The following is a 24,958-nucleotide window of genomic DNA, read 5'->3' as shown; positions in this document are numbered from 1 at the left end:
TATGTTAAATTTACTTCAATTTACTTAGCTTTAAGTTCTTCAAATATGACCACTATAATAGAGACTGGGCAGCTAACACACTGGCTTGAACAACAAATGACAGAACTTCACCCTTAAAACTAAGAGAACTGTCCCAAGTCCCTGTTCACTGAAGAGAAACTAACTCAAACTGGCCATCAAAATTTTCACTTGTAATTCAAATCATACAACAAATAAAGTAGGCAATATTAAATCTTTAAAGGTGCAAAATAAGGAAAATGAAACATACAATGAGATAAGATTTGGCAAAATGCACTTATTTCAATGCTTTAAAAAAAAAAGGTGATTAAATAGAAGATTAGGCTATTTGGACCAACCTTCCACACTAAGAACAAAAGATGGTCAAAAACAAAACACAACAAAACAAAAACAACAGGACATGTCTGAAGGCCTTGGAGAGCAAACCAAATAGTGAGAATTTATGATAGAACAGGGTATCCTCAGAGAACCAAGTCCACCATTTGACAATTCTTTCTCCCTGCCCAAAAGCAGAGGATGATAGGACAAGAAACCCAGCAGAGATTTTAGTAGAAGTGGGGACCAGAGAGGGAAAAACTTGGGAGTTCAAGACCTAATGAATAGGATGAGCCACAAAGCTCAGGTTTTATGATGGGGTTCTGTGGTAGGCTGAAGAAAGACCTCTCCAAATTCTGTCCTAATTGCCAAAATTTCCAGATGTGATTAAGTTAAGGATCTTCAGATGGGGCAAATATACACGATTATCTTGGTGGACCCAACATAATCCCAAGAGTCCTTACAAGAGGGAGGTAAGAGGATCAAAGTTAGGAGAAGAGACAATGTGAAGATGGAAACAGAGACTGGAGCAATATAGCTAAGAGCCAAGGAGTATGGACAGCCTCTAGAAGGTGAAAGAGGTAAGGAAAAGATTCTCTCCTGGTACCTCCAAAAGGAAAGAGATCTGCTGACACCTTCATTTTAGTTCTATATAAGACTGGTTTTAGATGTATGACCTCCAACGCTATAAGTAAATAAGCCTGTGTTACTTTATGTTACTAAGTTTGTGATAATTTGGTACAGCAGCAATGCAAAACTAATACCAACCCACACTGGCTATCTTATAAGAAAGTCTAAACCAGAAACAGACCAATCCCTTGAAATGAGGCCAAATTTCCAAACATTTTAATCTGTAATTAAAGTAATCTACGATTTGTGATGTTTCAGCCTAGCTGCCTATGAGAAGCAACAGCAAATCCTCACTACAGAAACATCACCCACAACTTCAAATTTTTCTCTACAAATAACCTGGCATTGACCAACACAAGATTTGACTAAGAACCAAGAGAAAAAATGAGCAAGAGAAACAGACTCTTGAGGGATGCAAATAATAGAGTTTTCAGTCAAACATTTAAAAAAGTAAGTTTGGGGCACCTGGGTGGCTCAGTGGGTTAAGCCTCTGAATTTGGCTCAGGTCATGATTTCACATTTGTGGGTTTGAGCCCTGCATCTAACAGCTCAGAGCCTGAAGCCTGCTTTGGATTCTGTGTCTCCCTCTCTCTCTCTGCCCCTCCCCTGCTTGTGTTCTGTCTCTCTCTCTCAAAAAATAAAATAAAAAAATGTTTAAAAAAATTTTTTTTAATTTAAAAAAAATGTAAAATCTTAAAAAAGAAAAAAATTCCAGCTAATCCATTTGCAGAAATTGCAAGCTGATCCCAAAATTCACAGAAAATGTAAAGGACTCGGTGAGAATAGTCAAAATGATCTTGAAAAAAAATGAACAAAGTTAGAAGACTTACACTTCCCAACTTCAAACCTTTCGACAAAACTACACTAATCAAGACAGTGTGGACTTGGTATAAAGATAGACATAACAGATCAATGAAATTGACTTAAGGGTCGAAACTTCACAACTTTAGTCAATTGATTTTCAACAAGTTACCAAGATAATTCAGTGCAGAAAGAACAGTCCTTTCAACAAATAATGCTAGGAAAAACTGGATATCCACATGCCAAAGAATGAAGCTGGACCCCTACCTAATATAATTTACAAAAATTAATTCCAAACAAATAAAAAACCTAAACATAAGAACTAATCCCATAAAACTTTTAGAAGGAAATATAGGTGCAAATCTTTGTGAGTTGTTTTAGGCAATGGTTTCTTAGATATGACACCAAAAAAAGTATAACCAACAAAAAAAAAAGTAGATAAACTGAGCATCATCAAAATTAAAAACATTTGGGGCCACTGGGTGGTTCAGTCAGTTAAGCATCCAACTCTTGGTTTTGGCTCAGGTCCTGATCTCCTGGGTTCAGGGCTCAAGTCCCACATTAGGGTCCATGCTGACAATGCAGTTTGCTTGGGATCCTCTCTCTCCCTCTCCCTCTCCCTCTACCCCTGCCCCGCTTGGGCTCATGCATGAGCACATTCTCTCTCTCAAAACAATAAATAAAACTTTAAAATAAAAATAAAAAAATTGAAAACATTTATGTTTCAGGAGCACCTGGGTGGCTCAGTCGGTTAAGCTTCCGACTTCAGCTCAAGTCATGATCTCACAGTTCGTGAGTTCGAGCCCCATGTCAGGCTCTATTGACACCTTAGAGCCTGGAGCCTGCTTCAGATTTTGTGTGTCCCTCTCTCTCTGCCCCTCCCCACTCACACTCTGTCTCTCTCTCTCTCTCTCTCTCTCAAAAATAAATTAAATTTTTTTTTTAATTTTTTTTTTTTTAACGTTTATTTATTTTTGGGACAGAGAGAGACAGAGCATGAATGGGGGAGGGGCAGAGAGAGAGGGAGACAGAATCAGAAGCAGGCTCCAGGCTCTGAGCCATCAGCCCAGAGCCCGACACGGGGCTCGAGCTCACAGACTGCGAGATTGTGACCTAGCTGAAGTCGGACGCTCAACCGACTGAGCCACCCAGGCGCCCCTAAAATTAATTTATTAAAATAAATTAAATAAATATAAAATAAATTAAAAATAAATTAAATAAAAGTAATTTATTAAAATAAATAAACATTTTAAAAAAATTTTAATAAAAAAAATTTATGCTTCAGATACCACCAAGAGAGTGAAGAGACAACCCACAGAAATGAGAGAAAATACTTGCAAATCACAAAATCTAATGAGAAGCTCACATCTGTAATATACAAAGTTACAACTTGATAATAAGATGAAAGACCAATTTAAAAATAGGCAAAGGAACTGCAGAGACATTTCTCAAGAAAAGATAAACAGTCAATGAGCACATGAAAAGATAAGTGCTCCTCATAATTAGCCATCAGAGAAATGCAAATTAAAATCACAGTGAGATACAGCTTCATACTCACTAGGATGGCTAAAATCAAAAAGACAGATAGTAACAAGTGTTTGGAAAGATGTGGAGAAACTAGAACACTCACAAACTTGTGGTAGGAATGGAAACTGGTATAGCCACTATAGAAAACAATTTGGCAGTTCCTAAGAAGTTAAACACATATCCATCAATTGCACTCATAGGAATATACACCAAAGAATTGAAAACATATATTCACATAAAACTTGTACACAAATGTCCATAGCACCATCACTTGTAGCAGCCAAAAACAGAATAACCCAACTGACAAACACATACATAAATTGTGGCAAAGAAGAGTATTTGGCAAAAAAGTACTGATTCATACTACAACATGGATGAACCTTGAAAACATAATGTAAGTGAAAAAAGCCAGTCACAAAGGACTATATATTATACGATTCTATTTATGTGAAACGTCCAGAATAGGTGAATCTAATGTTTATTTTTTTTTTGAGAGAGACAGACAGAGAGAGAGAGAGAGAGAGAGAGAGAGAGAGAGAATGAGTGGAGGAGGGGCAGAGAGAGGGAGACACAGAATCCAAAGCAGGCTCCAGGCTCTGAGCTGTCAGCAAAGAGCCCAATGTGGGACTCGAAGTCACAAACTGTGAGATCATGACCTGCACTGAAGAAGGATATTTAAACAGACTGCGCCACCCAAGTGCCCCAGAACCGGCAAATCTATACACAACATGGATGAAACTTGAAAACATTTTACTAAGTGAAAAAAAAACCAGTCACAAAGAACCACATGTTGTATGATTCCATTTATGTGAAATGGAACACAGAGCAAACAAAGTTATAGAAAAAAAAAAAAAAAGGTAGATAAGTTGTCTAGGGCTTGGGAGTAGGGGAAACTGGTTGAAGGGTGATAACTAAGGGCTACAGGGCCTCTTTGGGGGTAATAAAAATGTACAAAAATTATGGCAATGGATGAACAGCTGTAAGTATACTAAAAGCCAGTCATTTGTATACTTTAAATGGCTGAACTGCATAGTGGGTAAATTATATTACAACAAAGCTGTTAAGAAAAAGCTATACTATCGGGGTGCCTGAGTGGCTCAGTTGGTTGAGTGTCCGACCCTTGATTTCAGCTCAGGTCATGATCCCAGGGTGTAAGACCAAGCCCTGCATCGGGCTCCATGCTTAGTTCTCAGCATAGAGGCTGCTTAGGATTTTCTCTGTCTCCCTCTGTTCTTCTCACCCACTTGCGTGTTCTCTCTGTCTAAAATTTTTTTAAAAATTTTTTTAATTTTTAAAAACAAAGAAAAAGCTATACTATTTAGATGACTTTCAAAAATCACCAGATACCAGGGAATAAATCTAATAAAACATGATGAGGACCTCAACACAAAAATTTAAACAATAACAGAGAGGTTTTAAAAGATGTTAATAAAGGGAAATACTATATAGTCCACGGATAAGAACTCAACATTGTAAAAATGTCAGTCCTCTCCAAATTGATCTATATATTCAATGTAATCCCAACTGAATTCCTAGCAGCCTATGCGTGTAAACTGATGAACTGATTTAAAATCTATATAGAACAGCAAAGTACCAAGATCACCAAGACAATCTTTAAGAACAAACATGGAGGTTTACACTGTCAGCTATCAAGAATCGTTACAAAAAGACAGATTAAAAAGCATGATATTGGCACAAGAATTTAAAAAACTGACCAACAGAACAGAAGATATTATAGAAATACTCAAATATATACAGCACTTGATTTAAGATGACACCACAGAACAAAGGAAAAGATGGTCTTTTCCATAAACGGTACTGGTTAATTCAACATCCATCGAAAAACACTGAATCTTGACTTCCAAATCACACCATTACAAATTCAATTACAGGTGAATTAAAGACTAATTAAATTTGGGTTAAACTGTTTTCCCCAAAATTTATATGTTGAACCCTCAGTACCTCATAATGTGACCGTATTTGGAGACAGGCCCTTTAAAGAGGTGATTAAGTTAAAATAAAGGCTTAAGGATGGGCCCTAATCTAATCACATGATGTCCTATAAAAAGAAGAAATTTGGACACAAAGAGAGATACCAGAAACAAGCACCTGGACAGAGGAAAGACCAGGGGAGGTCCAGGCAAGCAGGCAGCCACATGCAAACTAAGGAGAGGAGCCTCGTAAGAAATCAAACCTGTCAACCCTTTGATCTTAGACTTCTAGCCTCCAGAACTGTGAAAAAATTAATTTCTGTTGGGTAAGCCACCTGGTCTGTGATATTTTGTTATGGTGTCTCTACCAAATTTATACAAAGACTAAATGAGAAAAGTAAAACAAAGCTTCTGAAAGTAGCACAGAAGAATATCTTCATAACCTTAAGTAGACAAAAATTCTTAAATAAGAAACAAAAGCAGGCATCATAAAGACAAGATTAACAAATGATACTAGGTTAAAATTAAGAACTTCCGCTTACCATTGAAATAAAAAGGCAAACCACAGAGTGAAGGAAAATATTTGCAATACATATACCTAACAAAGGACTTGTGTTCAAATATAGAAAATATTCTACGTATCAAAAAAGAAAAAGAGATAACCATACCTTTTCAAATAAGAAAAATAAAAACAAAACAAAAAACCCTTAAACAGGCAACTTCACAAAAAAGATATCCAAACAACCAATAAACCTATGAAAAAGGTGCTTAACCTCATTAGTCAGGGAAATGAAAATGAAACCACAATAAAACATCACTATGCTCTTACCACAGTGGTTACAATTAGTAAGACTGGTAATATGAAGAGCAACTGAACTCTCACACTTTGCAAACAAGCATTAATAATCTTAAACTTACACAGAAGTTTCTGCACTGCAAACTGTAAAGTCTTCCAGCTCTAACACGTATGTAACATTTTAAAAAATGTCTTACCTCTTTCTGAACAACGCTAAATTTTTCAAGTAGTTTACATTTTTCATCAAGCAGTGTAGAAAGTTCTATAGCCAGCTTGTTCTCTCTTCCTGAAAAAAAAAATTGTATTATATGTAAATTGTTTTAAGTTTCAAAATTATGAACAATAATGATGAGATCTATAATAGAAAAAAGAGCTTACCCACATAAAGCCGGCTTCTAACCTGAAAAAAAAAATTCAACAAAATTATATTAAAACAAATACATATTTAAGTAAATCTGACTTATTTAACTTCTATTACCAACTTAAAAATAACTGGTTTCTGGGGCGTCTAAGTGGTTCAGTTGGTTAAGTGACTGACTTAGGTTCAGGTCATGATCTTGTGGTTCGTGAGTTCGAGCCCCACATCAGGCTCTGTGCTGACAGCTGGAGCCTGGAGCCAGCTTCAGATTCTGTGTCTCCCTCTCTCTCTGTCCCTCCCCCTCTTGCAGTCTCTTTTGCACATGCGTCCTCGCACTCTCACTCTCAAAAATAAACATTTTTTTAAAAGTTAACATAAGTAACTGGTTTCTTACTGCCTTAGTATGAATATACATTAACTGAGAGTGTTCTTTTTCCAATGGAAAAAATGCTACATATTAAAGTCTCTCTATTGAAGATTCACATTGTATATAAGCATACTGAAGGTTCTGAAATAACCTTAAACATAGCAGTTTCATTTCATTTAGTCCATTGTTCTTCAAATATATTTTACCCTAAAACAGGTTCCTTCCTATTTCAGGAAGCCCTTATTAACATCATGTTTTCCAAAATAACAGTTTGAGAAATGTTTACCACAGGACCATGGATCTGAATAGACTTCAAAAAATGAAGGAAAAACTCCATTTGTAAAGGGATCACGCTTAGGGAACTTAAAAAATTTTTTTTCAACGTTTTTTATTTATTTTTGGGACAGAGAGAGACAGAGCATGAACGGGGGAGGGGCAGAGAGAGAGGGAGACACAGAATCGGAAACAGGCTCCAGGCTCCGAGCCGTCAGCACAGAGCCCGACGCGGGGCTCGAACTCACGGACCGCGAGATCGTGACCCAGCTGAAGTTGGCCACTTAACCGACTGCGCCACCCAGGCGCCCCCAGGCTTAGGGAACTTAAATGGGGACTTAAATCATCTACAAAGATGTATAGGTATAAAATTAAGAAACAAAAGTTTTAAGGTCAAGGTACAGTGGAATCAGTATTGATGAGGACTAAATCAGTGCACTAAATCACATTAAGGCACAATCTCAAAAGGTAACAGGAAGCTAAAAAAAATTAAAAAACAAAAGTTAAGACACATGGAAGACAGTAGAAGGGACAAAATCCAAAAAATAGTCTCAAAAAGAGAAAACAAGATGTAAAATGCAGAAGATAACTCCTAAAATTAAAAAAAGATAAAACAGGGGCACCTGGGTGGCTGGGTCAGTTCAGCATCCATCTCTTGATTTCAGCTCAGGTCATCACCAGAGGGTGATGGGGACTGTGCTCCATATCAGGCTCCAGGCTGAAGAGTGGAGCCTGCATAAGATTCTCTCCCTCTCTCAGCATGTCTGTGTGGCTCAGTCGGTTGAGCAACCCACTCATGATTTCACCTCAGGTCATGAACCCAGGGTTGTGGGACAGAGCCATGCATCAGGCTCCATGCTGACTGAATGTGAAGATTCTCTCTCCCTCTGCCCCTCTCTCCTCCTTGCACTCTCTCTAAAATAATTTTTTTTATTACAAAAAAAAAAATTCTCTCTGTCTCTCTCCTCTCCCCCACTTGTGCTTTCTCTCCCTCTAAAACAATAAGTAAATTAATAAAAATAAATAAACAAGCAAACAAGCTCTCATATTAAAAGATTCCAGAGAATTCTAAAAATATTTTTAAATATTCAAACTTAGACACATTATATTGAAATAACAATGTCAACTTAAAAGATTCTAAAAGCTTTCACAGAGAACAAATCATTTATAAATAAGAATCACACTGCCATTAGACCTTTTAATAAGTAACATGAAACGTAAAAAGACAAGGAAGTAAGGCTTTTGAAGTATTAAAAGGACAGAACTTTGAACCTAGAATGTTTATATCAAACAAATCACCATTCCAAGTGAGGGCTTAATTCAAATATCCTCAAGCACTCAAAATAAAGTCACAGAAGGTTTGCCACGCAAAGATCTACACTAAAAACAATTTTGAAAGAAGCATTCAAATATGGGAAGAAGTAAATCCAGGAGACCCTCAAGAGATACATCAAGTAAGAGCCAAGTATCTTGGCAATAATTTTTGTGGTTTGTAAGGGATAGGGACAGAGTAGAGGAGAAAGTTAAAAACAAAGAAAAGAAGAAATATATCTGAGTAGTAAAGTGAAAGAAACTAATGGATGTGAGAGTATGTTAAGGTTCTTGTCTTCACTGTAAAAAGATTTACTTACCAATGTAAAAGAATTTAAACATAAAAAGTGGAATAAACAAAGCTGAAAGAATTTAGTCCAAATATATCAATAATCATAACATATGTAGACAGACTAAACAGTGAAAAAACAAGAGATTGCCAGAATAGACATAAAAGAAATTTACAGAGGTACCTGGTTGGCTCAAACAGTTAAGCATCAGACTCTTTATTTTGGCTCAGATCATCAGGCTCATGATTTTTTTTTTTAATTGTTAATTTATTCTTTTAATTTACATCCAAGTTAGTTAGGATCTAGTGCAACAATGATTTCAGTAGTAGATTCCTTAATGCCCCTTACCCATTTAGCCCATCCCCCCTTCCACAACCCCTCCAGTAACCCTCTGTTTGTTCTCCATATTTAAGAGTCTCTTATGTTTTTGTCTCTTTCCCTGTTTTTATATTATTTTTGCTTCCTCTCCCTTATGTTCAGCTGTTTTGTATCTTAAAGTCCTCATATGAGTGAAGTCATATGATATTTGTCTTTCTCTGACTAATTTCGCTTAGCTTAATACCCTCTGGTTCCATCCACATAGTTGCAAATGGCAAGATTTCATTCCTTTTGATTGCCATTGTACACATCTTCTTTATCCATTCATCCATTGATGGACATTTGAGTTCTTTCCATACTTTGGCTATTGTTGATAGTGCTGCTTATAAACATTGGGGTGCATGTGTCCCTTCAAAACAACATATCTGTATCCCTTGCATAAATACCTACTAGTACAATTGCTGGGTCATAGGGTAATTCTATTTTTAATTTTTTGAGGAACCTCCATACTGTTTTCCAGAGTAGCTGTATCCGTTTGCATTCCCACCAGCAGTGCAAAAGAGATCCTCTTTCTCCGCATCCTCGCCAACATCTGTCGTTGCTTGGGTTGTTAATGTTAGCCATTCTGGCAGGTGTGAGGTGGTATCTCATTGTGGTTTTGATTTGAATTTCCCTGATGATGACTGATGTTGAGCAGTTTTTCATGTGTCAGTTGGCCATCTGGATGTCTTCTTTGGAGAAGTGTCTATTCATGTCTTTAGCCCATTTCTTCACTGGATTATTTGTTTTTTGGGTGTTGAGTTTGATAAGTTCTTTATAGATTTTGGAGACTAACCCTTTATCTGATATGTTATTTGCAAATATCTTCTCCCATTCTCTCAGTTGCCTTTTAGTTTTGCTGAATATTTCCTTCACTGTGCAGAAGCTTTTAATTTTGATGAGGTCCTAATAGTTCAATTTTGCTTTTGTTTCCCTTGCCTCCGGAGACATGTTGAGTACAAAGTTGCTGCAGCCAAGGTCAAAGAGGTTCTTGCCTGCTTTCACCTCAAGGATTTTAATGGCTTCCTGTCTTACATTTAGGTCTTTCATCCATTTTGAATTTATTTTTGTGTATGGTGTAAGAAAGTGGTCCAGGTTCATTTTTCTGCATGCCCTGTCCAGTTTTCCCAGCACCACTTGCTGAAGAGGCTGTCTTCATTCCATTGGATATTCTTTCCTGCTTTGTCAAAGATTAGTTGGCCATACATTTGTGGGTCCATTTCTGGGTTCTTTATTCTGTTCCATTGATTCGAGTGTCTGTTTTTGTGCCAGTAGTGAACTGTCTTGATGATTACAGCTTTGTAATACAGCTTGAAGTCCGGGCTTGTGATGCCTCCTGCTTTGGTTTTCTGTTTCAAGATTGCTTTGGCTATTTGGGGTCTTTTCTGGTTCCATACAAATTTTAGGATTGTTTGTTCTACCTCTGTGAAGAATGCTGGTGTTATTTTGATAGGGACTGCATTGAATACATAGATTGCTTTGGGTAGTATTGACATTTTAATAATATGTGTTCTTCCTATCCAGGAACATGGAATATTTTTCCATTTTTTTGTGTCTTCTTCAATTTCCTTCATAAGCTTTCTATAGTTTTCAGTGTGTAGATTTTTCACCTCTTTGGTTAGATTTATTCCTAAATAGTTTATAGTTTTTGGTGCAATTGCAAATGGGATCAATTCCTTGATTTCTCTATTGCTTCATTGTTGGTGTATAGGAATGCAACCCATTTCTGTGCATTGGTTTTATATCCTGTCACTTTGCTGAAAGGCTCATGACTTTATGACTCATGAGTTCCAGTCTGGCATCAGGTTCTGCACTGAAATGTGGAGCCTGCTTAGAATTCTCTCTCTGCCCCTTCCCCGCGTGCTCGCCCATGCACGCTCGCTCTCTCTCTCTCTCCCCAGTCCCTCCCCCCTCTCTCCCTCTCTCTCTCTCAAAATAAATAAACTTAAAAAAAAAAAAAAAGAAATTTACACAGGATGCACATTAAATAGAAGACCATAGGGGCGCCTGGGTGGCGCAGTCGGTTAAGCGTCCGACTTCGGCCAGGTCACGATCTCGCGGTCCGTGAGTTCGAGCCCCGCGTCGAGCTCTGGGCTGATGGCTCGGAGCCTGGAGCCTGTTTCCGATTCTGTGTCTCCCTCTCTCTCTGCCCCTCCCCCATTCATGCTATGTCTCTCTCTGTCCCAAAAATAAATAAAAAACGTTGAAAAAAAAAATTTTTTTAAATAAATAAATAAAAATAAAAAATAAAATAAATAGAAGACCATAGAAAGGCTAAACTGTACAAGGACAGAAAAAGACCTATCAAATATCACCAAAAAAGTTGCTATGGCTGTAAAAATGAGAGATAAAAGAAACCTTAAGACAAAAGAATCACTAACATTAAAGAGAGTTACCAGATACTGACAAAAGGTTCAATCCACCAATAAGAGATATAGCAATTCTAAACATGTATCCATCTTATAAAATATGCTCAAAATATGTTAAGCAACAATTGCAGAACTACAAAAAAATTATAAATCTATCAAGAGAGTGAAATTCAGTCAAATTCTCTTCATTCTTGATAGATAAAAGAAAGGAAACAAGAAAAGAACAAGAATATAATACATGAACAACACAAATTACTCTTCCCCTAATTGATGAGATACAGAATGATATACATGTATCTGCTCTCAACAGTAATCAGTGGAAAAGAATAAAAAAAAAAAAAATCTACACAGTCCATGCATTTGAACTCTTAATATGTGGCATGGCAGATGAGCAGGAAAATGGTTGTATCTTGGAGTTAAAATTAGACCGAATCTTTACCCCATTCCAGGCAAAAAATTACATTCAAGATGGATCAAGGACATGTTAAATGCAAAATTTTCAAAGAATTTCTGTTCTCTGATGAGCAAACAAAAACATGGTAAGGAAGATGAAACGATGTCTCATACTGTGACACTGGCAACAAGAATAGCTTAAAAGGTACAAACTCACAACTAGTAGCAAATAAGCCCAGAGATCTAATGCACAGTATAGTAACTATAAACAACACAGTATTATAATCATCAAATCTGCTAAAAGACTGGAACTTAATTATTCCAACCACTAGAAAAAAATTAACACATAATGTAACAGAGGTGCTAATTATCACTAAGATGGAAATTATAATATATAAATGTATCAACATTTATAACATTAATTAACATGTGTACACCTTAGATTGAGAAAATGTTACATGTCAAGTATACTTAGACAAAAACAAAGAAATTATGAAAAATATTTTAAAAAGGAAAAAAAAAACAGGTGTGCTCAGTTGGTTAGGCATCCAACTCTTGATTTTGGATCAGGTCATGACAGCACAGAGCCTGCTTGGAATTCTCTCTTCCTCTGTCTCTGTACCCCCAAAATAAATAAATAAACATTTAAAACAGAAAAAGGAAAAAGGAAATGGAAAATGGACAAAAGACTTGAGGAGGCAATGTACAAACTAAACAAATGGCCTTTTAACACATGAAAAGATGCGCAACCACAGTGGTAATCCAAGAAATACAAATTACAACCATAATAAGAAAATAAATGCATACCTTCAAACATGGCTAAAATTTAAAAGTCAGTCAATATCAAGTGTTAGTAAGTATGTGAAAACAACTAGAACACTCATTAATTTCTGGTAAAAGTGTCAACTAGTATGAAGACAACTTTGAAAAATAAATTTGGTACATCTACTAAAACTGAGTACATCTACATATGCTATGATGCAGCTATCTCTCTCCTAGTTATATAAACAAGAGAAATGTATACATATGTTTCCCAAACAGCCCATAAAAATGTACATAGCAACACTTTCCATAGTAGACCCAAACTGGAAACAACCCAAATATTCATCAACAACAGAATGTTAAATAAAATGTGGCATATTCATAATCAATCAAAGATACCATCAAGAATATCTAAACTACTCATAGAAAAATGGCAAAAGACCTGAATAATTATTTCCAAAAAGAACAAATACAAATGACCAATGAATTTATTAAGAGATTTCAATCTACTTGGTGATCAAGAAATTAAAATCAAGACTATGATAAGACTCCATTTTATACCCACTCAAAATGGCAATAATAAAGAATGCCAACAATAACAAATGTTGGAGAAGAAAGAGAACAAGTGGATCTCTAGGAGCTCCTATATATTGCTTGTGTGAGTGTAAACTGGTATAGACAATTTGGAAAAGAATTTGTCATTATCTTTTCAAAGTAAAACCTCCACATACCCTTTTACTCAGTAATCTCACATTAAGTTTACTCCCAAGAAAAACTTACAAATATACTACAGGAGACATGTATAAGAATATACACAGCAGCACTTATTTGTAACAGAAAAAAACGTGGAAATAACCCAGATGTCCAAAACCATAAAATCTACATATAAACTGTAGCATATGCTTACAATGTAATATTCTAAAGCACTCAATATGGAAGAAACCATAGCCCCATCCAAATATATGGATAAATCTTAGCAACAGAGGATGGACTAAAAAAATTCCAAGATATGTCTTATGGCATTATACCAAATAAAATTATATATTATACTTGAGAAATGTATGTAGATATGACCACCAAAAAAAAAAGAAAAAAAAATTAAGGCATGGGAATAATAAACACAGGATCCAGAACAAGGTTACCTCTAGCACAAGGAGAAAAGGGGATGAAATGAGGGAAGATCACCTAATGTAAGTGATAGTCCATGTTTTGGTTTCAAGTTGAGTGGTAAATTCACAGATTCTTAGTATATTGTTAACAATAAACACAGATTTAAATAAATAAATAAATAAATAAATAAGAAATACAGGTGTAGGGTATTAGTGTAGAATACTTCTACAAATAAAGTCTTTAACATTTTTACACTTAGAAAAATTCTTCTAAATCCATATTCAATTTCTAGTAGCCACACATTAACACGAGGAATACACATAACAACAGGCTAATATATTTGCTTAAAATAAAAGATTTCTTTTTTTTAACTTTTTTTTAAATGTTTATTTCTTTTTGAAGGAGAGACAGAACATGAGTGGAGGAGGGGCAGAGAGAGAGAAAGAGAGAGACACAGAATCCAAAGCAGGCTCCAGGCTCTGAGCTGTTGGCACAGAGCCCAACACAGGGCTTGAACTCACAAACCGCGAAATCATGACCTGTGCCAAGTTGGACAATTAACCAACGGACCCACCCGAGCGCCCCAAAAGATATATTTCTTATGTTAATTGTTCAACCTGAAGACAGATGAATATTCTCTTAGTATTGGTTACTTACCGATCGAAAACTTCTCCACAAAAACAAGAGAACAGCAAAAACTCCAACAACACCTGCACATATTACCATTTCCCATGGGAAACCATAGGGATTAGGACCTGGTCTCATATCTTCAGGCAACACTGCCACAACCTTCAAGACAAAGAAAATTAACTTCTAAAAATGCACGTTTGATAAAAAGTGTTGATTACAAACTGCCTGCTATACGTGGAATGTTTGTGGCCCCACAAAATTCCTATGCTGCAACCAAATCCCCAGTAGGATGGTTATTTGGAAGTGGGGCTTTAGGGGTGGTGATTAGATCATGAGAGTGGAACCCTCATTAATGGGATTAGTGCCCTTATGAAAGAGACCACAGAGAGTTCCCTTGACCTTTCCACCATGTGAGGTTATAAGAAGAATGAATCAGGAAGCATATCCTCACCAGACCCAGGATCTGCTCCGCCTTGATCTTGGCCTTCTCAGCCTCCAGAACTGAGAACAATGTTACTTGTTTAACAGCCACCCAGTTTGTGGTATTTTATTATAGGAGCCCACATAAACTAAGACACAAACATAAGTACAGGTTTATGTGTAAACACTCTTAACACCCATTTCATGAAATAAGCTGCCAGACTACCAAACAGAAGGTGTCACGTGTATTTTTCTGGCAATTTTCAATCATCAAGTGATGAAAAATAGCAGTATGGTGAAATGCAATGATTTCAAAACTGGAGTTCTACAGAGATGCCTCAGATTTCCGAGAATAAGAGGAGAGATGGCCAAAGAAAGAATCTGAGCTCAGGTGTTCTTATCCTGCTATCAACCAGTTTAGGTTTTATGTATAGAATATACTGGGTTCCATTTAAGATTTCCCCATGGGGGGGGGGGGGGGGAATAAATCTGCAGTTTACAGAAAAAAAAAGTTTGAAAACCAATGATGAAGCTTTGGGTTTAGAATCTGAATGCCTCTATCTACCCTATTTCTGTGGCTCCATTCTCTTATCTATCATGGGATTAATGCTGTTTGAACATGCATGACAGGTACTCAGGAAAGGTTAACCATTTCCATCAACCCTCTTTCAAAGACCATGATCTTGTAACCATGGCCTTTCTATACTACTTCTCTCCCTCGCAGGTCTTCAGCACAAAACAGCTTAAGGCTTTTACAATTCCTTCTATATTTAATCTTTCTCTGGGTCAGCTCATTATTCATCCTCACCCAATGGGGTTATTCTTTTCTTTGTTACCAGGCCCCAAACATTACTCAAACACAGAAAGGAGAATAGTAGGGAAAAAAAGAAAAATGTCCTTTTAAGAAAAAACCTGGAGAAAAAGAAAAATGTCCTTTTAACAAAAAACCTGCAGTCTAATCAGGTCTGTTTCTTTCCAGCGTTCAACCCAAAACCCATATGAAAAATCTTTACTTTCTAAGATCTTTCTACCTAGAACAACACCCTTTAATGTCTATTCTCATTTCCCAGATCTGTTTTATAACTCTGATCCATATTAAGTACCCCTTCCAAACTACTGTCTATTGTTCATTAATCTGTATTAAATAAACCTGATTATACCTCTTCTAAAAAAAACAAAAACAAAAAAAACAAAAAACAAACCTTTAATTTCTGCCTCTCCCTACATTACCCCCGTTACTAGTTCACCAGAAATGTGTTAGTATTTTTTAAAAATTTCCATCAAAGAAAAGCCCAGGACCAGATGGATTCACTAGTGAATTCTACCAAAAGTTTACAAAAGAATTAATTCCAATCATTCTCAGACTCTTCCAAGAAACAAAAGAGGAGAGAACTTTTCCTAATTGATTCCATGAGGCCAGTATTACCCTAGTATGACAGCCAAACAAATATATCACAGGAAAAGAAAAACACACATCAATATACGATGTAAATGCCAAAGTTCTCAACCAAATAATAGCAAACTAAATCTAGCAGCATATAGAATGAATTATATACCATGACCAAGTGCCATTTATACCAGAGTACAAGGTTGGTTCAACAAATAAAAATAAATCAATATTATATACCATATTAGTAGGAAAAAAAAAATCACACAATCATCTCAATAGACACAGAAAAGACATTTAACAAAATCCAACATCCTTTATGATCAAAACATTCAACAAATTAGGACTGAAGGGAATTTTCTCAACCTAATAAGGGACATCTATGAAAAACCAACAGCTAACATCTTACTTAATATGAAAAATTGAAAGCTTTTACCTCAAAGCTGGAACAAGGGGGACACCTAGCTGGCTCAGTCAGAAGAGCATGTGACTCTTGATCTCAAAGTAATATAAGTCTGAGCCCCATGTTTGGTATAGAGATTATATGAATAAATAAATATTAAAATAAAATCAAGACCAAGATAAGGATATTCACTCTCTCCATATTCACTCAATATTGTACTGGAGGTTCTGGCCAAGGCAATTAAGCAAGAAAAAAAAAAATCAAAGACACCTATATTGTAAAGGAAAAACTAAAACTACCCCCATTTGAAGATCACATAATCTTACATACAGAAAATCCTAAATAATCTTAAAATTCTAAAATAAGAAGCCTTAATAAGAAACTATTAGTGCTAATAAACAAGGTCAGCAACATTGTAGGATACAAAATCAATACAGAAAAATCCATCCTATTTTCTATACAATAGCAATAAACAATCTGAAAATGAAATTTAAAAAATTGCTATTTACAATAGCATCAAAAAGAGTAAGAGACTTAGGAATAAAGCAAACTTTATACTTTGAAAACTACCAAACACTGTTGAAAGAAATTTAAGTTCTAAACAAATAGAAAGACATTCTATGTTTCAAATTAGAAGACTTAATACTGTCCTGATGGCAATACTCCCCAAACTGATCTACATAATCAATGCAATCCCTATCAATAGTCCAATTGCCTCTTTTGCAAAAAATGGACAGACTGATCCTAAAATTTATAGAGAAATGCAAGGCATATAGCAGTTCCTTCTCTATAGCTATATAACCATACACAGACAAACAAGAAAAAAAAAAAGAAAAGAAAACAATGTCGGAGTACTCATACTCCCCTATTGCAAAACTTGCCATAAAGCTATCATAATCAAGACAGTTTAGCAACGGCCTAAGGATAGACATATGAACAATGGAACAGAAATGAGTATCCAGAAATAAATTTATGGTCAACTGATTTTCAACAGCAGTATCAAAATAAATCAGTGAAGAAAGAACAGGCTTTTCAACAAATGTTACTAGTACAAGTGCATCTCATACCATAATTTGAAATGGGTCACAAACCCTAATGTTAGAGCTAAAACTCTTAAAAGGAATCATAGTTGTAAATCTTTGTGACCTTTTTTTTTTTTTTTGGAAGTTTATTTATTTATTTTGAGAGAAGGGGGGGGAGGGGGAGGGAGACAGAGAAAGAGGGAAAGAGATAGAATCCCAAGCAGGCTCTATGCTGTTAGTGCAAAGCCTGATGCAGGGCTCAAACCCACCAACCGTAAGATGAAATCATGAGCTGAAATCAAGGGTCAGAGAGGCCTAACCAACTGAGCCATCCAGGACCCCTGTAACCTCATTTTAAGCAATGGTTTCTTAGATATGACACCAAAAGCACAAACGACCAAAGAAAAAATAAATTAGTTTTCACCAAAATGTAAAACCTTTGTGCTTCAAAACTTTTTTACTGTATTTATTTATTTTGAGAGAGAGTGCACAAGCAGTGGAGGGGCAGAGAGAGAAGGAGAGAAAGATAGTCCCAAGTGGCGCTCAAATTCACAAACTGTGATATCATGACCTGAGCCGAAATCAAAAGCCGGACAGTTAACCAACTGAGCCCCCAGGGACCCCAAATCTTCACGCTTCAAAGGTCACCATCAAAACAGTGAAAAGATGGGGTGCCTGGGTGGCTCAGTTGGTTGGACGTCCAACTTCGGCTCAGGTCACGATCTTGTGGTTCGTGAGTTCGAGCCCTGTCAGGCTCTGTGCTACCAGCTCAGAACCTGGAGCCTGCTTCAGATTCTGTCTCTCCCTCTCTCTCCCTCTCTCTCTCTCTCTCTCTCTCTGCCCTTCCCCCGCTCACTCTGTCTCTCTCCCTCTCCTTCAAAAATAAATAAACATTAAAATAATAATAATAATAAAATAAATAAATAAAAATTAAAAATAATAATTTTTTTAAAGTGAAAAGACAATCCACAGACTGGGAGAAAATATCCGCAAATCATGTATGTGATAAGGATCCTGTATCCTGAATATATTAAAAAAACTCTCATGACTCCAACAACAAAAAGGCAAATAACGCAACTTTTTTTAAATCGGTAAAAGAAAGGAATAGATATTTCTCCAAGGATGATACACAAATGGTGAATAAGCATATGTACAAATGCTCAACATCATTAAAATTAGAGGAATGGAGGGGCGCCTGGGTGGCTCAGTCGGTTAAGCAGCCGACTTCGGCTCAGGTCATGATCTCACGGTCCGTGAGTTCGAGCCCCACGTCGGGGTCTGTGCTGACAGCTCAGAGCCTGGAGCCTGTTTCAGATTCTGTGTCTCCCTCTCTCTGACCCTCCCCTGTTCATGCTCTGTCTCTCCCTGTCTCAAAAATAAATTTAAAAAAACGTTAAAAAAAAAAAATTAGAGGAATGGAAATCCAAACCACAATGAGATACCACTTTACACTCACTAAGGTGGCTAAAAACAAACATAAAAAAAATTATTGGAGAGCATGTAGAAAAATTAAAACATTGCTGGTGAAGATGTAAAGTAGTGCAGTGTCTATGGAAAACAAAAACTTAAACATATGGTAAATATGACCCAGTAATTCCACTCCTAAGTATATACCCACGAGAACTGAAGACATTCACAAAAAAACTTATACACAAATGCCCACAGCAGTATTACTCATAATAGCCAAAAAAGTGAAAACAACCCAAATGTCCATTAACTATATGGATATTCAAAATGTGGCATATCCATACAATGGAATATTTTTCAGCCATAAAAAGGAATGAAGTACTATTACTAGCTACAATATGGATGAATCTTGAAAGTATGCTAAGTAAAAGAAGTCATAAAGGCCACACATTACAGGATTCCATTTACATGAAATGTCCAGAACTGACCAATTCATAGAGACAAAAAGTAGATTAGTAGTTGTCAAGGGATGGAAAGAGGGGAAAATTGAGAATGACTGTTAATAAGTACAGGGTTTCTTTTGGGGGGTGATGTTAATATTCTGGAATTGTGGTGATGGCTGCACAACACAGTGAATATACAAAAAAAAAAAAAAAATCACTGGACACTATAGGGGCACCTGGGTGGCTCAGTAGGTTCAGCGTCCGCCTTCAGCTCAGGTCATGATCTCGCAGTTCATGAGTTCGAGTCCCACGTCGGGCTCTGTGCTTACAGCTCAGAGCCTGGAGCCTGCTTCGGATTCTGTGTCTCCCTCTCTCTGCCCACCCCCCCCCCCCCACACTGTCTGTCTTTCTCTCTCTCTCAAAAATAAATAAACATTAAAAAAAATTTTTTAAGATAAAAAAATCACCGGACACTATAAAAGACTGAATCTTATGTGAACTATAGCTGAACAAAAAAATATTTTTTTAAGTAAAAAAAAAAAAAATTAAAAAGCAGAACGATGTTGTGCCATCCTAGCCCTCAGGCCCATGTGGTGAGCATAGCAGTTTTTAGCAAAGAAATCATCCAGGTAAAAATACATTCACAGTAGAAAAAATTCTGCAAGAATTCTGCAATTCCTCATGTGTCTCTCCATTCACAGTCCTATAAAAACTAAGTTTTGATTATTGTTTTTAGTGAAGAAATGGAAATATGTACAATCAGAAATCATCACTCATGTCACAATATACTTCTCTTCCAATAAACCCTCTTTCTGTCAATGAAGAAGCTGCCATAGCCAGAAACCTGGGAGTCATTCTAGATGCCTTCTCTCTCTCATTCTTCACATCCAACGGACAAAATCCTACCCATTTTGGCTCTTAGCTACTAAATATTTTCCCCATTCAATATCCTCTTCTTTATCACTACTTGACAACTCTGTCATCTCTTCCCTACACCCTGTTTCTAGTTTTGTTTTCCTTACATTTCATCTATACACTACTATTAGGAAGCTCTATTTAAACCGAAAGTCTAACCACTGAAATTCTTCAAATGCTCTCCAGCACGTACATCAACTGGAACCTACTTATGTCTCCAGCAACCATTATTGCACATCATTCCGAGCCCAGTTTGTACTCTAGTAAAACTGAGTTCCCTGCACAGACGATGTTGTTTCATGCCTCCTCTGCTTAAGCTACTCGGTTAGCCTGGAAAGGCTTTCCTAAACACTCAAGAAAATACAATCTCTCCCACCCTTCAATTTCCTTAGCACTTTCTGTGTATGCTTTGATAAGCACTTCATCGGTTTCTACTTTGTACTGTTTTTTGTTTGTCTTCTCTCCTTTAACAGACAGCATGATACCAGAGGCCCAAACTCAGTCCATTTAGATTCTCCACAGAACTGTCACACACACACACACACACACACACACACACACACACACACACAAAATCACTATACACGCTATAATTGAATGACTGAATACCATAACAGTATTTTTAATACAGATAACAAGAAACCAATAATCGCAACTGCCCCAATATTTTAAAAGACTTTTTTAATGCAAATAGTCTAAAACATAGGGATAGAAGTGCCCCAAAACATGTCACCAAAGACACCGATAAACACTTGAGAAAAATCTATGCAACCTGATTATAAACTGATCTTAAAAATATATAGAAATTTTGAACACTGGGAGTTCAAGATCTCCAGATTTTACATTAGCACGACGTTTTATACTAAACACACACACACACACACACACACAGAAAGAAACGAAGAACAATGTCAAGGTAAAGTATCTCAAAAGAGCATTCTTTAGTAAAAGAAAACGCAGAATTACAATCCCAACTCCCCATCCAGGCTTAGGTGTCCTTTCAAGACAACTAGAAGTTTCAGCACTAAAAGGAATTCATTTCAGAGGATCAGTCCTCAAGTTTCTCACAGTGGGAGAACCACGTGTCACTGACCCGTGTTCAAAATAAATAACATGACGGAAAGGGAAATCGTTTTAGGAACCCGAAAACATTTAACACACCTTTGCAAAATCCCGCTAGGCAAATGCTTTTTTCACCTTCCTGATCTCCTGGTCCCCTTCATCACCTAAAAAACCACCTAAGCCGCTTATGAACCAGCCTCGGACACAGGCCCGAGCCCGACGGCAGGTGAGGACTGGCTTCAGGACCTCTAGCCACGGCCGCTCAGACCTCAAAGCCAAAGTCGGCGGCTTCCTTCTCCAGGAGGCTCCTGCGACCCCTGGGCCAAGTAACACTGATCGCGCCTGGACTCACCCTGCGTAGCTTTTCCAGGACCAGACCCAAGTACGACTGAGGGGCAGACCCGGGCCCCTCCATGGCGCCAAGGCTGCCTCAGCTGTAGCGGCCGCAGCCCGGGCCTGGCGGAGCCACAACAAGCAGCAGAGAACACAGAGCTTTCAGTCCGGAACCCAAACCTGCACCGGGCAACGGGAGCAGACCACTGCTGAGCCGGCTGTGGGGGGTTGCTGGAGAGAAAGAGGCCGACAGGCCTCAAGTGTGCAACGCTCTCCAACCGGGAAGCCTCGCCTCTAGTTACATTCTATGTTCTGAACATCCGGAGGTCAATACCCATCCCTCAGGAGCCTGCAACTAGCCCTCTCCTCACCGTCCACCCCTCGATTTGGTTTCGGCCAGGCAGAGGCGGGGAGGCGGGGAGGCGGGGACGCCAGGATGCGGTAAGTTTCCCCTCCATCTTCGCGCGAGGTCCGTAGACGTGTCCTTGCCTTTCGTTCTTAAAGGGGCCGGTACTCTACCTGGCCAAGCCGACCACCCTTGGAAGTGGAGGGTCTCGAGGCAGAGACAGTGGAATTTAGCCTCAGGCTCTGCTTTGTAGTGTGGGCCACTAGCCCAGAAGAGTGGGGTTACGGCTCAGGACTCTCCCCCCCGCCCCCGAAATCTGGCCGCAGTAGCGGCGAGGCTTCTCTTGGAGATCCCTAGGCGTGAAGCCTCACGGGGTGAGCGCGGCGCGGCCCCTCGACCCAAGGGCAGACGCCAGGCCAAACACCAGCTCCCAGCACTTGCCTCTCGCAGAACATCAAGAGTCACCCCCACTGAAGCCCTGACGGCATCGTACCCCGGGGGACGCTGCTGGCCCAAGGAAACCGGCAGCCGCCTTCTTTCCAGTCAGAAAATGGAATGGCCTGCAGGGCCCGTGCCTGTGCGTACTGCCAACGGCGTCCGGACTTTGGACTTTGGACAGGAAGGCGTCTCGGGTCAGCTGTGGTTCAGACAGAGTTTAACCTCTCCCACGCTAGAGAACTTCGATCGGGTCTCCACTGCCCAGAGGAGGTTCGAGCGGTTTACGCATGTCTACCTAAGTTACCTGAGCACTTGCTAGACAGAACTGTCTTAAACTCTATGAGCTCCTCGTTGCCCAAATGCCAAAGCAGACCCCTGTGGACCTTGGCTGGACGACTGCTGTTCTCCTCTGAGAAGGGGAGCAAAAAGTAGCAGCTAAAAGTAGCACCTTGCCTTCTAAATTTAGGACCCTATTTTTAGGTATGTCGAATAAAGTACGGAGGGGCTGGATTTGTTCGTGGGAGACTTTTAGCTGACATAGATGTAAAGGATAACCCCTGGGTGTTCCTTGCCAGCAATGATAATCCTCAACAAGCTCGGCTTTCTACAAGTCCTCAGGGAAGCGACAAAAAGGAGCAGATGCTTCTTCCTAAACAGGTCACCCGAGAAAACTCAATAGTTGAACAAAATCTTGAATCCTTAGGAAATTTCCCTAGTGTAAGCTGGCAGCAACAATTGTGCCAGAAAGAATTTAAAAAAAAAAAAAAAAATGGCCAAATTCACAGCAAATGATTTGAGGGCCGAAATGGGGCCTAGTTTTTTGGAACTCAAAGTGCTCTCTTTTGCCACATCAGCCTAAGGAGTTTCAGGAACAATCGGTATCAGAAACAGAAATTGCTTAATAATTCTCCATTTTTAAGATATTACACAACCTTCATATATGCTGGTCAGTGTGTATTGAAATTAAATTACGTTAATAGCTTATTAAAGTCAAAACAGAAGCATAACCAAAATTTTATACTTAAAATTTCAGAGAATCTTAGAACAATGCATTTAGAGCATTGTATTACTTGATAAAAATTCCTTAATGTCTGAACATTTTCAGGAAATTCTAAAATCATTTTCAGCTTTCAGGACTTATTTATAACCTAAAACATTTTTTTAACTCTTTTGCCCACCCCTAAAGCAGTCTGTGCCCTTTTCCAATTTTTTAATAATTACCATTCCAAATATTAGGAACATAGATTAGGGACAAAAGAATAAACGAAGTTTTTGAAAACTCTAAAAGATTCCCCTGTAGCAAAAACACAGTAAAACTTAAACTCGGTGCCAAATTCAAACCTAATTTCTCTTTTGTACACTTAATAGTCATATAGAAACTTACCTCTTCCTCTAGATCTTTCAATTCCATTTTTTAAAAAGTTCATGTTAAAATATCTTAACATATAAATAAAGTTCTACTAAGTTCCCCATATCCTTGAGAAAGATTTCAGATTCTAATACATCCTGCACTCTTCTGTTTAACACTGACTGATCCTGTTTTGACACTTGTGTGGTAAAGGGGTACTGTAGGTGGAGTTGTGACTACCAACCTATAATCCAATTTCATGGACATCACTCCTTATGAAATTTTTTTTTCCTTAAATATCATTTGCATTAGTATCCTCTTAAAAATCTACAATTGAAAAGAGATATCCTGAATTTGATAACTGATAAAAGTTAAATTGAATGTTTTATTTATGGTCTATTCATATAGAATACATAGTTTTAACTATATAAAAGACATTCAAAGATTGTTCTCAAGAAGACATGGGATTTTGCTGTCTTATCTAGGCCTGCTTTAAAGGAAATGGAGAACAAATGCTCCTATGTTAGTCACAGTAACATTGGAAACATGCTAACCAGTAAACCTTGTCCTCAACCTAGAAATTGATTTCCCTTATGCGGGCCCTATTGCAAAGCTGTAAGTACTAGTTACGCCCTTTTAATTAAACCTAATTAAACAATGTCGCAGGCTATAGGATCTAGTCCCTTGGAAGAAAACCAAACATGCTGAGCCACGCTTTCATTCTGTGTACTAGCGATTTAAGAGTTGTTCTCAGAGCATATTGAATCAGGAGTTACCTGTTGAACAAGAGCTAGGTAATTTCCATTGTTTACTCCACATATAAATGAAACGTTCTAGTTAGGAATAGATAAATGTTAGAATTCAAAGAGTCTCCTCAATTATGAAATAACCTAGATAAAAAGTATTAATTCCTATTACAAACAATTCAAAGAAAGTTATGTTGTGTACAAAATCTAACTGAAATTACTAACAAATAGAAACAATTACCTGAAACATCTAGATAAAAGAAAAGGAAACCCTTTCACCTAAATTTAACTGGAAAATTGCTCAGATTTTCCATTTACGTGCAGCTTTTCAAAACTATGTTATGGGAGTTTAGTAGATGCACGAAGATTGTTAGAATTCTAGACCTGGCAGGAAGTCTTCAGGACATTTGGTCCAAATATTATGAACTTAAAGCCCTATAAAGGCCGAAC

The 24,958-nt window shown here is 37.7% G+C and overlaps 1 protein-coding gene across 14 annotated transcripts in view; it reads right to left on the bottom strand.

Moving 5' to 3' along the window:
- MIA2 (MIA SH3 domain ER export factor 2) overlaps positions 1–24,958 on the bottom strand; it is a 109,691-nt gene that overhangs the window by 60,374 nt on the left and 24,359 nt on the right. For 5 of the 14 annotated variants that reach the window (XM_058738899.1, XM_058738902.1, XM_058738903.1 and 2 more), the window contains exons 7-9: positions 14,266–14,397; positions 6,397–6,418; positions 6,216–6,304 (exon numbers count right to left, since the gene is read on the bottom strand). In XM_058738899.1, coding sequence (XP_058594882.1) covers positions 6,216–6,304; positions 6,397–6,418; positions 14,266–14,397 — 243 coding nt within the window. Of the gene's footprint in view, positions 1–6,215; positions 6,305–6,396; positions 6,419–14,265; positions 14,398–21,649; positions 21,821–22,001; positions 22,394–22,469; positions 22,794–23,798; positions 23,932–24,958 lie in introns of those variants that run through there. The other 9 variants (XM_058738908.1, XM_058738909.1, XM_058738913.1 and 6 more) reach the window with 5 other exon arrangements.

Source organism: Neofelis nebulosa, chromosome 7 (assembly GCF_028018385.1).
Source record: "Neofelis nebulosa isolate mNeoNeb1 chromosome 7, mNeoNeb1.pri, whole genome shotgun sequence".
NCBI lineage: Eukaryota > Metazoa > Chordata > Mammalia > Carnivora > Felidae > Neofelis > Neofelis nebulosa.
This window is presented reverse-complemented; position numbering and strand designations above follow the sequence as displayed.